Source organism: Platalea leucorodia (assembly GCF_965183815.1).
Source record: "Platalea leucorodia genome assembly, chromosome: 5".
In the NCBI taxonomy this organism is placed as follows: Eukaryota; Metazoa; Chordata; class Aves; order Pelecaniformes; family Threskiornithidae; genus Platalea; species Platalea leucorodia.
Genome location: NC_138827.1, coordinates 27,411,940 through 27,427,354, shown reverse-complemented (window position 1 = coordinate 27,427,354; position 15,415 = coordinate 27,411,940). Strand labels below are relative to the sequence as shown.

The 15,415-nt window shown below is 39.4% G+C and overlaps 1 protein-coding gene across 3 annotated transcripts in view; it reads left to right on the top strand.

Annotated features, from left to right (window-relative positions):
- Positions 1–15,415, top strand: part of SCP2 (sterol carrier protein 2) — a 32,761-nt gene that overhangs the window by 16,737 nt on the left and 609 nt on the right. The window contains exons 12-16 of one of the 3 annotated variants that reach the window (XM_082312688.1): positions 174–327; positions 3,262–3,355; positions 3,954–4,083; positions 5,512–5,591; positions 7,404–7,516. In XM_082312688.1, coding sequence (XP_082168814.1) covers positions 174–327; positions 3,262–3,355; positions 3,954–4,083; positions 5,512–5,591; positions 7,404–7,499 — 554 coding nt within the window. In that variant the 3' untranslated portion in view covers positions 7,500–7,516. Of the gene's footprint in view, positions 1–173; positions 589–3,261; positions 3,356–3,953; positions 4,084–5,511; positions 5,592–7,403; positions 8,322–15,415 lie in introns of those variants that run through there. The other 2 variants (XM_082312687.1, XR_014228253.1) reach the window with 2 other exon arrangements.

The following is a 15,415-nucleotide window of genomic DNA, read 5'->3' as shown; positions in this document are numbered from 1 at the left end:
GAGCAAAGCTTGCTCGTTTGTTTTTAAATCCCCTTCTGTTATCGCCTCTCGTGTTGCAGGAGGGCAAGGTGCGGGGGATGCGGTCGGTGGAGGGATGTGGGGCGGTTCCCTGTCGCCCTCGCCCCACGCCGGGCTGGCAGCGGGGCCCACGCGCTCTGTGCTCGATTTTTCAGGCCTGGCGCAGTGCGCCGAACTCTGCTGGCAGCTGCGCGGTCTGGCCGGGAGGAGGCAGGTCCCCGGGGCAAAGGTCGCGCTGCAGCACAACCTGGGCCTCGGCGGGGCCGTGGTGGTGACCCTCTACGGCATGGGCTTCCCCGGAGCCGCCAGGTGAGAGCCCCGCGGGGCTGGGGCTGCCCACAGCGCCTCAGCGAGACGAGATGGCCCGACTCCACTGCGTAATGCCCTGGGAGAAGAGGTGGTGGGGCAGTTGAGGGCCTACCCGCTGCGTGTGGCTGACTTCTTGCGGAGAAAAAGCGCGCCGTGTGTACTGAAAGAGCGCACAAAATAGTCAGCTTTCAGCTTGTATCTCTGTAGAGCACAAGAAAGTGCGCTGCTGAATGAAAATGCTCGTTCAGCATTCGTGTACAGGTATTGGTTATGCTCTCATGGGAAACTTTCACTGTGGGCTCAGTAGTGGTGTAAACTAAGCTCGCTTTGTGTTGACTGTGCTCCCATCTCTTTGTGTTTCAAAACGTATTTTTTTTGGAATTGGCGTTTGCCTCTGTGCAAGGAAGAAATTGCACTGTAAACTAAAACTTGCGCAGCAGTTGGAACTGTTGTGTACCTACAGCGCTGCAGGTGTATACAGAGATTATAACTTACGCAGTGTCTTGTTTCTGATAAAACAGTATGCGCTGTGAGTTATAAGTTACTGAAAAGAGCAAACTGCCCCATAAACATGGCTCACATGATTTCCTGTAAGGAAAAGTGTAATGTTTGGAGGAAAAAAGCCCAGCAAAACAAACAAAAAAACCCCTTCCAAGAACAAACCAGGCCACATTAAAATGAATTAATTGAAACTAGGGACTTGCCAAAAAAGGAAGACATCCATGGGAATAGAGGTACCCACTGCTTTCACTGCTAAAATTGTTACTAGTTTGGTTTCATGGAGAATTGCTTTCAGCTGTGTGTGTTACATGTGGTATTCTAAGTACTTGTTAGAATTCAGGCATGTTACTTGTCCAGTCCTGGTAAAGAATTTGCACTTGCAATTGTAGCATACTTCAGAGTGAGAGGAGAATGCTGCTATGAAGCTGTCTTGCAATGTTATAGTTCCATGCTAGGAGGGACAGGAATTGAGAGAAAAATACCTAAAATTTGTAAATATACCAGAATTCCAGGTGACACTTTTTTAATACATGGTTCGCTGTATGTTTTCACTTTCAACTTTGCTTAGAAAGATTGAGCTACTTGTTGTGGGTATTACAGTTTTGGTTTTAAAACTCTATGCCAATACTTTATATTTGCTCTAAAGACCTGTGAACAGTAAAATTTATCATGTACTGGATTTCCAGAAAGAAATATTCCCCTCCCAACTCATATTTCTAATGGCTGTTTTAGCTAGACCTGTACAATTCCTGGGAGGTGACAATTTAGTCTCTAGAAGAGATAATGAGAGAAGCAATTAAACTTTGAAGGGCTGCAGCAGTAACTTTTTGTAGTACGGTGTCAGAAGTGATAATCCTGTCACTTCTGTAATCTGTAAGAAATTAGACCGTATGAGAACATAGGTGTGATACAGGAAAAATCGTGGATTTTCTTCAAACATGCTCACAGAACTTGGCAGTAGGTGTTGGTACACAGTTTTAAATCACAGGGGGAAAGGCTGTTATAGGGAATATACTATTTTCCATTGCTTTGAGCTTTGTCTTTAAAAATACTGTAATTTTATGGAACAGGGAATCTGTTGCTTTTTGTATACTGTTAACCTTGCGGTACTGCTAGAAGTAGTGCCTTCCTGTCAGGAAAAGCTTTGCATGTATAGATAATATTTCTCCTGAAGAAATTAAGCTTAATTTACTACAGCTCACTTCACCTTTGTTGGTATTGGGATTTTTTTAAATTCTTTCTTAGGTAGTTTCATCTTACATTGGAGAAGCTTAAAAACCTTTAGTTCTCCCAAAGGCTTTTGTGTGGGGGAGATACCTGACACAAGGGGTTGCACCAATGTATATCAGACTTTGGAATGAAACAGTGTGGCTAATACGTTTAGATACCGCTTATGTAATTGAATGATGTTTGTATATTGTGTAATTAAGGGGAAGGTGGTGGCATTTCATGTTTATGAAGACACTTCATACCATTTTTTCTACAGCAATGCACATAGACATAATCATAGGATTTGGATCTAGCCTGTAATTAGTGGCTTTAGTAACAGCTGCCAAGAATGTACATCAGAGTAAATGACAGCTGAACTTGATCCATTTTGGATTAGTCTTTGAAACAGCTCTGCTTTTTTTTGACACCTTACAATTTTACATCCTGTTAGTACAGCCTTGGTTTATTAGCAAAATTGATGTGTCTTCTTCAGATGAGACAATCCCTACTATTGCTACCCTAGCATACATTTATAGGGTAGTGTTAGTACCACACAAATGTAAGTCCTAGCAACATTTGTTAAGTGATTCTGTCACTTTAATAATATCAGACCTGACCACAGTTTTGAACTCTGCTACCAAGAGATGGTAATAATTGTAAACTCATTTTTCCTGCTGCTTGAATTGCCATTTCTTTGGACACCTCTGTACTTCAGCTTTGGGTGCCTCTGCAGAAATGAAGAATTTAGATTTCATGCTACTGTGAGGCCATGCAGAATGACTGCTCCAGAGAATCAGGAATAATGCTTAGTGCCTCTTGTGACTGTTAAAAGACCTATGTGAATTGGGAGGGAAAAGACGATTTGTTTTGCCCCCCCCCCAAAAAAAAGGTAGTTCTTTGAGATAGTGCATGTGCTGCTCTCTCTTCACACAAGGTGTGGCAGTAGTGTTTGCTGATTTATCTTAACAAGATAAATGATTTATTTTCATTATAAAATTAGCGTCCTGTCCATACATGCAAAAATATCTAGATACTTGAAATGATTGTAATTCAAGCTGTCAAACCCATCAAAGAGTAAGCTTCACTTTGATACCATATAGTTTCTCTCTACTGCTAAGGTGTTTTAGTATGACTGTTGTTGCTGTTGTTAGGCCTATTAATGATAATTTGAAGATATTGGAAATGTGATTAAAAGTATGTAAATGAATGGGTTTTTCATTTCAGCACCAACCGTATTGTGGCTGTGCCTCTCAGTGCAGCTGTTGATGGATTTAAGTCACATTTTGTCTTCAAAGAGATTGAAAAGAAACTCCAAGAGGTATTTGACTACTTCTTTTACCTACAACAGGATTTTAATTTATGACAGAACATGTGTGAAACCTGATGGGAATATAGTAGCATCAATTATTTCATTAGTACTGCTCATTGAAACAAGCATTACAGCTTTGAATTTCACTGTGTCAGAAATCTTTCAATACTGTGCCATGATTTTAAATTGCCTTTTTTTCCAGACAGTTCCTACCTGCGTAAGGGTATTTCAGTAAAGGCAACTTTAGATTGTATGTGAGGAGCTTGCTAACTAACGCAGGAAACTTTGTGTTTGGTGTTTGTTGCTTGCTTTGCAATTGTGATTAGAAGAAGAAATCACATTTTGTCAGACTTACAGCAAGACAAGACTGTTAGGACAGTGGTAATTTTTTTAGTTGATAGTTTTTAATATAGATAGTCATAGTTTGAGTGTGTGGGGGAGAGGTTTGGGGTTTTTTTAAATGGCTGTTTAAATGAAGCCTAATAGAGGGAAGTAGATATTTCTGTTAGTAGAAAGGGTAAAGGTTTTTAAATTACTTTATGTTTAATTCAAACTATTTTAAAATTATTTTTAAGTAAATAATTTGCACATTACATGGTCATTACAGGAAGGAGAGCAATTTGTCAAGAAAATTGGTGGAGTCTTTGCCTTCAAAATAAAAGATGGTCCTGGTGGGAAAGAAGCAACTTGGATAGTAGATGTGAAAAATGGTAGAGGCTCTGTGGCAGTTAATTCAGGTCAGTGCTACTTTATTATATTATTGCAGAAAACATATAAAATGAAAAGAATATAAATTCATATTCTATTTAAGCTGTAGTGACCTTGAGCAAAAGTGGTGTAGAGCTACCTTAATTTTAAACTTTTTTTTATTACTGACACTTTTAATCCATGATGTTTCAGACCAAGAATTAAACGTCTTCTACTCTGAATTCTGTATAGATAATTGCATGTTTTATTAGAGGCTCCAGACAGATCTGTCGTATGACTTTTACAGGCATCAGAATAAAAAAAAAAATAATTCAAACGTCAGGTGTTTTGTTGTTCTCACCTCTTAAAATTTGGGCCAGAAATGTAATTTGTAGCTGTTTGTTCAGTTGCTTTGTTGGAGACACTGGTAGGCGGTAAGCTGGTGTATCTCGTTGAGTTACTTCTCCTCTGCAGCTAGTTAAGCAATAAAACTTGACTAATTTCAGTACTGTACCAGCTGACATAAACTTCATGTTCCATTTTAAAAAAGACAGACACAAATAAGACACAGACTAGGTGGTGGTGGGGAACCCCATGAAAGTATTGGAAACAAAGGATTTGTACCCTTGCCATGAAAATGTCTTGTCATGTATCTGAAGTCATGCATCCTAGTAATGTAAATAAAAAGCAAAAGACAACAGTCTGTCCTCAGAATCTCATATATCCATGGACCTGCATCATAAAGCTTTTAATTAAAAACATGACAGGTGTTTGGTTTGGAATTCGTTGGTCTAAGTTATTACAAAAAGAAAAGTACTGTTTTCTGTTGTATGGACATTTTTTTAAAAAGCTAAGTTTAATAATAAGATGACTCCAGGAGATGATGTGTGCGGTTTTTAGCCCTTGGTTCATACATTATATTTCTATGAGAGCTTATTAAAATTATTTTTCAGCTTATTTCTGGTAAGAAGGTCCTAAAAACTTCTAGATTTGAATTAATTCAAATGAGTGCTTTTAGAATGCACATGTTGTTCCCATTGAAGGAGAGGGCAGGAAATGCCTGAAATTTCAGTGATGATTATCTTCAGAGTGTCACGGGGGAAAACACATTTATTCTGAGTTGATCTTAATACTAGCAAATTTAAGCTTGATAAAACTTAAGATGATTGTCAGTGCTTGCAATTAAAATTCTGATTACAAGTAGATAATTATTTCTTTTCAATGAAATAATTTGCTTAGTACCTTTCAGAAAGGTCCATCTTTCTTCAGTGTTGAGATGGTCTGTGCTACAAGGTGGCACAGATGCCTCTTGGCTATGGGATGATCTCTTAGTGATATTTTTATAATGCCCTTTATTTGTATGTACTTCAGGTACCATTTTCCTAACCTGTAGTACCAACAGATTCTTCATGGAATTGCAGCTTCTATTACTGTTTCATCTCTCAGTTTGAATCTTCATAGTCAACTCTGTCTTACAGATAAGAAGGCGGACTGTACAATTACAATGGCTGACACTGATCTGTTAGCTCTCATGACTGGCAAAATGAATCCTCAGACAGTAAGTATAGCAAAGATGAGACGATAAGAGGACTGACTTGTTTGGTTTGTGTGTGTTCAAGTTGAAATCATTTAAATAAATCCCCTCCTTCAAAACTGCTGTGGCTGATATGAATAATGACAGTTCTTGACTTTCTTTCAACAAATAGGCCAAAGTAAGATTAATCAGGAAAGACAGTATCTGCTCTTCTGAACAGGTACATGTTATCTCGGACATCCTGTAGGTAATCCAGAAGGGGATATAATCGTGCTTGGTTTGCAGAGAAGAGGGGGAAACTAGTGTTTGCAGTGTGACTTAGGAAAGGAGGAATGTTGGCCCTCTGTTTGGAGGGCTTTATGCTCATAGCTGGCATTAGTGTGAAGGGTAATCTTGATGCTGAAAAATGGAAATTGAGGTGAGCATCCACTGAATGCCTATGATTATTTGTTTTTTTTAATTCCTTAGTTTGTCAAAAGTGGCCATAGTGTACAAGTAAACTGGATGTTAAAGTGAATTTTTAGTTGCTGTTCCGTACTTCTAAATTTGAAATACTCTGAGTAACATTGTCGTGGTTTAACCCCAGACGGCAACTAAGCACCACACAGGCACTCACTCACTCCCCCCCAGTGGGATGGGGGAGAGAATTGGAAGGGTAAAAGTAAGAAAACTCATGGGTTGAGATAAAGACAGTTTAATAGGTAAAGCAAAAGCCCCGCACGCAAGCAAAGCACAACAAGGAATTCATTCACTACTTCCCAGCAGCGGGTAGGTGTTCAGCCATCTCCAGGGCTCCATCACATGTAACGGTTACTTGGGAAGACAAACGCCATCACTCTGCATGTCCCCCCCCTTCCTTCTTCTTCCCCCAGTTTATATACTGAGCATGATGTCATATGGTATGGAACAGCCCTTTGGCCATCTGGGTCAGCTGTCCTGGCTGTGCCCCCTCCCAGCTTCTTATGCACCTGGCAGAGCACGAGAAGCTGAAAAGTCCTTGAGTGGTGTAAGCACTACTTAGCAACAACTGAAACAACAGTGTGTTATCAACATTATTCTCATACTAAATCCAAAACACAGCACTATACCAGCTACTAGGAAGAAAATTAACTCTGTCCCAGCTGAAACCAGGACAAACATTCTTTGAAGGTTTTAGTCTGGTAATCACAGGGTAAATAAGAATTTTCACAAACTAAAGTGTGTCTAGGAGAAGTTTGAAGGTAAAACACAGTACAGAAATGTTATAATGTACATGTAGGGTATTCAGAAGCAATTACAATTTTACATCTACAATTTGGATATTTTAGTGCATGCAGTTCATCTTTTTACAAGGTCCGGAGGAAAAACCCCAAATCTTTAGTGTGTCTGGTCCACAAACTAGATTTGTAAAACCGAATTCATCAGTAACAAAATCAGTAATGGCTGGGGGGGATTTGAGTAAGAAATCAGTTGTGCCATCTACTGTACACTATTGCTTTATCATCTTCAATTGAAATAGTGAACTGTTATTCTATGAACTGTCATCATCAAACATTGGGTATTCTGCCCTGCTTTGTATACAGATCCATCATTACGACAGCACAAGAAACATGCAATACCAAGTTTATTCTCTTTAGGTATCACAAATATAATCATACAACTTCCTCAGTTTTCTGACACTAGAAGGTAGACTAGGAAACACATTTGTTGATGAATATGAGCTACCTGCTAGAACTGTTGGAATTATAAAGCTGCAGGCCAGGACCTGCACATGCATAATAGTCCATAACTTTTGGGAGGGGTGCATTTGGGGTAATATATTGTAGTGCATTTCATACCATCTTTCTTTCTTTTTAGGCATTCTTTCAAGGCAAATTGAAGGTGTCTGGGAACATGGGCATGGCAATGAAACTTCAGAATCTACAACTTCAGCCAGGCAAAGCTAAACTTTGAGCTCGTTAGAGTAAACAGTCAGTACTTGATATTCTTTACAGAAAAGTAGAATGAAACTAGACATCGTCAATAATACGGCACAGGTTGGGTTTGACTGGACCTCTCTCACCTAAATTCTGTGGTTAGAGAACTTAATTCTCTTAAGAAATTCCATCAGTTTGTCTGTGGCAAAGATTTTTAGGCTAAGCTTAAGGCACTAACTCTTATGAATGGTATATATGGTGGGTATTTGTGACAATTTTTGTTTTAATCAATATGAAAAATTTTATAAAACTTAAAGTTGAATGAGGCTGCTTACTGTTGTTCAGGTTAGTTGGGAAGAGAGTAAGGAAGGTTATAAATAGTTTGACATATCAGTTAAATGAGTTGCATTTTTTTAAAAGCTGTAATAGGTCATACAAATGCTTTCAGACTTTCATCCTAACAAATCTGCTGCTGCTTCAATTAAAATGGTCTTATAAAGGGGATCTCTAACAACATTTTTTTTTTTTTAGAATACGCTTTAGGAATTTGCTAGAAGATACTTTTCTTATTACTACTTTGGAATTAAAAAATAAACACAATATCCAGAAGTAAGTAGGAACTAGGAACGTTGCTTTGAGATTCGCAGAATTTGGTAATACTTCACCTTGAAAAAAGATTAGGTTTGCCAGGAGAGCAGAGAGGGAGTATATCCAACATTTTCTCTTGTCTTCTCCTGAGAAAATCTGGTGTTGATCATTATGAAATTCTTATCAGTAATGTAAAGGCTTTAACTTCTGGTTTGGGAAAATGTATTCTGGTTGGAAGTTTAATAGAAAATTAAATATACTTTTCCTGTTCTTCTGTGTGTTACTTCTTTGGATTTGTAAACGTGGGATTCATGTTAATGCTCTGAATTGACTGTTTGGTACAGATGGTCATGAAGGGCTTCTGCAGCCACTCATTTTTTCCTCCTCAGGCATTGTCAGTAGATACTCCATAAATTACATCTCGGTCCAGTATATACACCTCATATCCTCACATATGTTGGCCATGACTGAGGAACTTACGCATAAACTTCCGCTTCCCTGGTTTAACTAAAATCATAATAAAAATTAGCTAATTCAAGCCAATCATTCTGCTTATGTGGTGTGAATAACTAGCAGATTGCTGAGCAGTAAGAATAGCTGTACTGAATCAGACCAAAAATTGATCTAGCCCACTATATTTTCTGACCGTTGATACCTTGGAAGGAATATTAAGATGGCCTGAGCACTTGTTTACCTAGAATACTTTACTAGATGCCAGTGATTTTAATTTTCTTTTTTTCCAGCTCACAAATTTGAGCCAGAAGTGGTATGTTTGTATCTAAAGTTCTTGGTGGATAGTCTTTCATGAGTTTGTACAGTCCCTTTCTGAATCCTTGATGGCTTTTTAGTATGGGTCAAGAATTTCTGTAGCTTACCTACGTGTCATGTGGAATTAAATTTATTCCTTTTTATCTTATACATTGCAGCTTTATTTTATACCTCTTGGTTGCTTTTTGTTGTTGTGGTTTTTTGGTGGGTTTGTTTTTGTTTTTTACTGGAAGAAACAGTGAGCAGCTTTGAAGCACTCCTGGTATTTATATTCTTGCTGTATCACCTTCAGGCTTCACAGCTTAAAGAAGAGGACGTTCTGTTTAACTGTGTCACATGGACAGGCCTTTGTAACCTTTTGGCCATCCATGTATCCTTCCTGCATGCTGCATTCTGATTGTCCTGTTAAAAAGCTTTCAAGATACAAGAGCATTTTCTGCTTTTATTTTTCTTTACCCAGTTGATTTTCTGACCATGGCTAGTTTTGAGCTCATGTTTTCTTAATCTCTTAAAACTGGGGCCTCATTTCTTTCATATTAACTCAGTGCTTATTTCTACACTGTGAGGCTGAAGCTTTTTTTTAAATTATTGCATATTCATTGGTCTATTTATACTGAATTTCACCTGTCTGTTTTACTGTCCAGGCACTCAGTGTTCAGACCTGTCTGCAGCTTTTGTATTCAGCCCTCGTCTTTAATAATCTGGATGAAATCAACTTTTATCACACCACTGTTTATCTTCTTTTCCAAAGCATTAGTTTAGTGTTGAATAGGACAGATATTGCCTTGCTCCACTGAAGACTTCTTAAAATACAATCTGGTTACACGAATCAGGTTTCCTCTTGAGGACTTGGTTATTGACTTACTCAAAGGATTATAGTAGATAGGAGTCAGGTCTGTCAAACGAACGCAGGTTTAGCACTCTACAAAATAACATTTGCTAATGTATCCACTGCTTTTTCCTAAATTCTTGCCATTTGGCTTGTGGGTTAAAATAAAGGGGAATTACAGGATTGCAGCAGTAATTCTGTACTGAAAACAGTTTGTTCCTCTACACAGTTGCACATATACCCTTTCATTAGCAAGCTTTGTCCTCCTTTTGAATCACTGATACCACCAGAAGAGCTTTGGGTAGATGCCTGCCTTTTCCAAGAAGTTTGAGCATAGACGCAACATATTCTTGGCTACTGTTTAATTAAAGAAGCAAATGAATTTTGAAGTATAAACAAGCTAAAATGGATCATAGTAATCCATACCAATAAAAGTTTGGCTAAGATGTGCTCACCTGCAGGTTGAGATCACTTTTTAAGGGGCAAAAAAAGCTGCACAGGAATATTAAAAAACTGCAAAAATAACTTTGGAGTTTGTTTGCTACCAAGAGAAAGAATATCCAAGTCTGAGACCCTGGCCTTCAGAGAAATCTCTAGGTTTGTACAGGCCCAGGACTTTTGGGTTCGGGCACTTGCAGATATGATGTCATTATCCCAGGTTAAATATAAATGTTTAGGTCACTTACTGTTCGTAGCTGGAGGGACTAATGCAGAGGTTAGCACAGCCTACTTTCTCCGTTTGAAAGTAAGAGAACTAGTCAATTTTGTATTTCTCCTTCTGCAGTATTTAAGAAGATGGAGTAAAGGACAAAGTCGTATATTTACTCCATCTATCAGTTAACATCTTATTTAGACATCTGTCTTGTTACTCCTTCACTTTCAGTACCTTCTTTGTGTCATAACTTGCTGAGAATTTTTGAAGTATGATATAATGCTTTTTCTGATTTTTCCTTGTTCTGGGAGTGAGGTGTGTGTGAGGTGTCTTTTCTAAAAATCCCAGATCCCCCATTTTCTTTTTGCAGTCTTAGAATCTGATAACTTAGAATAAATAAATTCCACAGTGGACAGAAATCATTTGCCCTGTTCATCATGATGAGGAAGTAGACAAAGCTCTGTGATACAGGGCAGATTTTGACATTGTCTTTAAGTTCTGTTACTTACTTTGTTGCATAACTCAAAGCATTACCTAAGTTTGTACCATTTTAGAAAGCTCTTTACAAAGGTTTTCTTTCTCACTCCATAATGCTCTCTTGACCAAGCAGCATTGAGCAAGCACCTCTTCTTCAGCTAAAATCCTCTGTAACTTTAGATCAGCCTTTCTTCTGAAGTTTACGTGTTATTGCAATTCTGTTAACTTGATTCTTTGAGAGCAGAGAGGTAGCTAGAGATACCAAGAGGTGGCTAGTCACTGAACATAGCAAAGTTTAAATTTTTGGTTTCAAAGGCCTTGTGTAAAGAAAAAACCTAATCCTCTAGGCACAGGGTTTAGTGTTCTCAGACTCCCAGTTCACATGAGAGCAAAATTTCAGCTTTAGACATTAAAATGCTTGGGAGGGTTGCTTTTCTTCGTGGACTCTGGTGAATATGCTTTGCAGCTATTGGTGTGGTGTTTTTTTTTTTTTTTTTTACCAGCTGTGATAAATGTGTTAATCATTTGACAGCCAGACATGCTGTCAGGTTGGCAGGTATATCTTATCTTTACTTTCGTAAAATTCATGTAATTCTTTCAGATATGAGTTTTCATAATAAAGAAAAAACGTAAAACATGTTTCAGTGCTATAAGAGAAGCAAATAGATTTGTCAGAGTTGGAGTCAGTGAGCAGAGCGATGCCTGACTCAGCAGATCTGGCTTCCAGGAATTTGAGTGAATGCTTTGGTTTTGGAGCACAGATTTTCTTTTTAAACTTTTACTTGAGTTTTGTGTTTCAGTCCTGCCGCTTTGCCTAGTCAGAAGTAGGTACAATGCAGTATGTGATACTTCCACCCTTTATACCATATGCATTTTCAAAAGTGATTGCTGCTTTTTGTATAATTAATTTGAGTTGTGAGAAGAAGAGCTGATGGTCAGAACATGGCTCCTTTCCTTGAGAAAACGTGCTGCTTCAAGAAATCTCAGTTCCTATGTTGATCAAGATAACAAATAGGAATTTGTTACAAAATTCTGAGTTGGGGATATTTGCAAGAGAGCTCTCTGTGGATAAATGAGGGCATATCCATGGGCAGATGAGGCAGTCTAGGGGGAAGGCAGTTACTGCAGCTGTATGTTGTTGTATGGGGCTGACCTTACCTCTTGAATAACTTCATGGGGGTGTGTGACACAGTGCCTGGTACAGGTGTTCATAACTGCAAGTGTTATAAGGGGAATGGAGAATCTGGCAGGTGGCTCAACATGGCTTTATTTGTGTAAAGCGAGTCCTCCTAGTACGAGGTAATCTGGAATCCCTTTGGTAAGCAGCAGAGAGATTAGTTTGCTCAGGTGAGGAGGTTGTGAACAGCTGAGCATGGTTTGTGGCAGCTGGGTTAAGGAACTATTCTTTTGGCGATAGATCATTTCAGGATGCGGGATGATAGGACAAAGGGACTTGACTACATCTCTCTCACGAGAGAAAAAAATTCAAATAATCACAGAGCTGGATTTGTCCATTTCCCATATGTCCAATTCATCTGAGGTCAGTTTAAACTGTTACCTCCTTGGAACAGGAACTACATCGCTTCCTGTTTTACAGAGCATTGAGCTGGATGTCAGCTCTCGTTAAACAGAAAAGAATAAGAGTGCAATTAGCCTGGTGGATAAAAGGCAGGAAAAAGTCTCTTAACTATGAAAAATCAACACTTGAGGAAGCAAACCACATGTGGAGAACAGATGCTGGAAAAAAACTCAACTGTTTGGAACGAATTCCTTTATTACTTAAATAAACAGCAGGGTAATTTGTTGGAGTGACAGTGTGAGCTGTTCTGTACCCTGTATCTGTAAGAAGAATTCATTGTTAACTTAAAAGCAGCTGGCTTTATATGGGCCTGGGTGGGTTCTCTGGGAAATGTTAGTTATATACTTTGATACAGGAACAGAAATATATAATAATGCTGCAGCAGGCTAAAAGGAACATGGGTAGTATAAAACAAGTACAAAATATCCTGTGTCTGCATCCCATATTTCAGGTAGATTAAAAGCAGTCATGGGTTGTGTTTTTTTTGTTTTGTTTTGTTTTTTTAAACAGTACATGTCCTCTGGGAGAACAGACATCTTGAAGTTCATTCGGATCAACACACAGATGCCAATAGGCTCATGGCCAGGCTCTGTTGTGCATACTTAGGTTTGAAAAATACTTCCCTTCCTGCTTTGGAGACAAAACCTCCTTTTACTCTTTGTGTTTTGATTATTCATTTTTTAAAGCAAATGACAGCAAGTTACTTAAAAGAATTTTAATGGGCTTTTTTCATTTCAAATAAAGGCACAGTATCAGCATATAGCAGTGGACACTTCAGGAATGCCAGTATTTCTGTAGAGTCTTACTTAAATAAATAAAGGTGAGAGTAAGGAACGTCTTGATCACTTTTTAAGATACAAGTAAAACTTAAATCTCCTGAATGCCTCGTGTCTCACTGTGCTGATCACAAGTGAGCTGATGTGTAGCTGCCTGTCGGACCACTGTTCTTGGAACTTATGCTTCAATGGATTTGCTTATACCTTTTGTTCTCTGCCATGTTGTTGCTTGACTGGGGTGTCTGTTATTTGAGTTTATCATATCGCATATAAATTTAGCCTATAAACTCTTTAGGACAGTGACAATAGTTGTGAAGTCAGAGCTGAGCAGGTCTAATGGGTTTGAGCTACCTCTGTGCTCTCCTGATCCTCCATGGTTCCACGAGGCAAGTGCAGCCTTGGTGTAACTTAGCTAAGTCGTCTGGCTTTCTTGGTTATAGTAGTGGAATATAGTGTACTGCACACTGCAGCTTGGCCCTGGACATGTCCTTATGCTGACGTCTGCAAGAGTACCTTTGAAAAATAAGAGCTCAAGTTAGCGAAGTCTGTCCTTGATGACCACTGGGGCTTTTTTCTGCTGGAGCCAGTGCAGAAGATTGGGTCTTGCATAATGCACCGTGTGCCGGGCCCATTGCAAAAGCACTGGCGTGCTGTGGCACATGCGGTCTGTGATAGCTGTTCAATGAAGTACCCTAGCAGTTGTTTGCCCAAGGACCTCTTTCTTTGGTGTCTACGTGATCTAAAGAAGTGATTGTACCAAAGTTTAAACTGAGTCTTCAGCTTCAGTTTTTAAACCTGAAAATGTTTCTTCACTTAGGCTGCAACCACCATTGTCATCCATCAGCAGGGAACATGCAAGAGTACAACGGCGCGAGTTTGACTGGAAATGTTTCCTGCAACTAATTCTAGGTTGTGAGTCTTGCAGTGGAAGTTCTTCCCTCTGAAAGCACTGGAAACAGTGGTTGCCTGAGTCCACATACCATGCTAGGGCATAGCCTTTGGCTTAGTGGTGGGTCAGAACACCCTTAGATAGGTTTGACTCCAGCTCTGGTTTTCCTGTGAGTTTTGTGGGTCCTGATGATGGAATTGCAGCACGGGGCCTGGAGACAGGAGATTGTGAGTTTGGGATATGTTCATGTAAGAGGGTAAGATGTGGAGGAGCCTGGAAAAAAACACCCTGTATAGGTAACTTGTACCATAGTGTAAGGCTGTTAAGTGTTACCTTTGCGCATGGGATATGTGGTTTGTAGTACTGGCTCTGTCCTGCTGGATAATCCTGGGTTGGTTATGACACTGGTGTGCCTCTGTTTCCCCACTAAAGGAGGCATAATGCCCCTCTTTCTATAATGTCCTGTAGCTGTCACGTAGCATCTAGAGGTACTAAGTACTATACTTACACAACACAAGCACAGATAAAAATGCACTTTTGGGGAAGGGTAAATCCTGCTCTCTTCCTCTCCCTCGTGGGCTGCTCTGGCATCAGTAGTGAGCCAGGTAATTGCCCTACTCCTCCTCTCTGTCTGCAGAGTGGGGTAAGATGGGGTGGTCCCCCAACATAAGCATGCTTTTTTCCTCCTCCCTGAAAACACTTGTGTAAATTTTGTTGTATGGACTCAGGGTACTATAATAGAGAAAGGGTAGCAGGATCCTGGATCTCTGAATCACTAAGAAAAAGCAGCCAGCTTTGTTTTGTTTTTATTTTTGCTTTAGTAAAAACACACTTCCCACACTAACTTTTGAAACTTACACGTGGCACAGAGAGGGATCTGTTCCAGTTGATATGAGCCTGGAAGAAGAGAGGGAGGAAATAACTTAATTGCTTTAGACTTTAGTTCAGCTGGAATCGAGAGGAAAGAATCAGTGTCCCTTTTTTGGAATTCAGCAAGAAGGTCGTGTTCTTGGTGAGGACAGATCCTCTGCAGATTTTGTGGAGGTACTGTACGGAGCGCCGCAGGGCATTCACAAAACAGGTGGCTTTATATTTAAAATAGTAACTCTGCTGTCAGTGACAAAAAGCTGTGTTGCTTTCTTGGAAGTATTGCTGCACTTAGAGCATTCTGTGTTATAAACAGCACGTTCCTCTCTTTTTTTACCAAGAGGGGAGAAATAAGAAATGGGAGGCTTCTGGGCTAAACATGACCAGGGCTGGAGTGTGTGTGTGTGGTGGAGGGTTGTTTTGATGTTTAGTGCTGTAATATGGGGCTTAGAAGATAAAAAAGAGAGTGGGTAGATGGGGTGTTACATCAAATTTGGGGACTTTGCCTCTTTGTAGAGGCTACAAAGA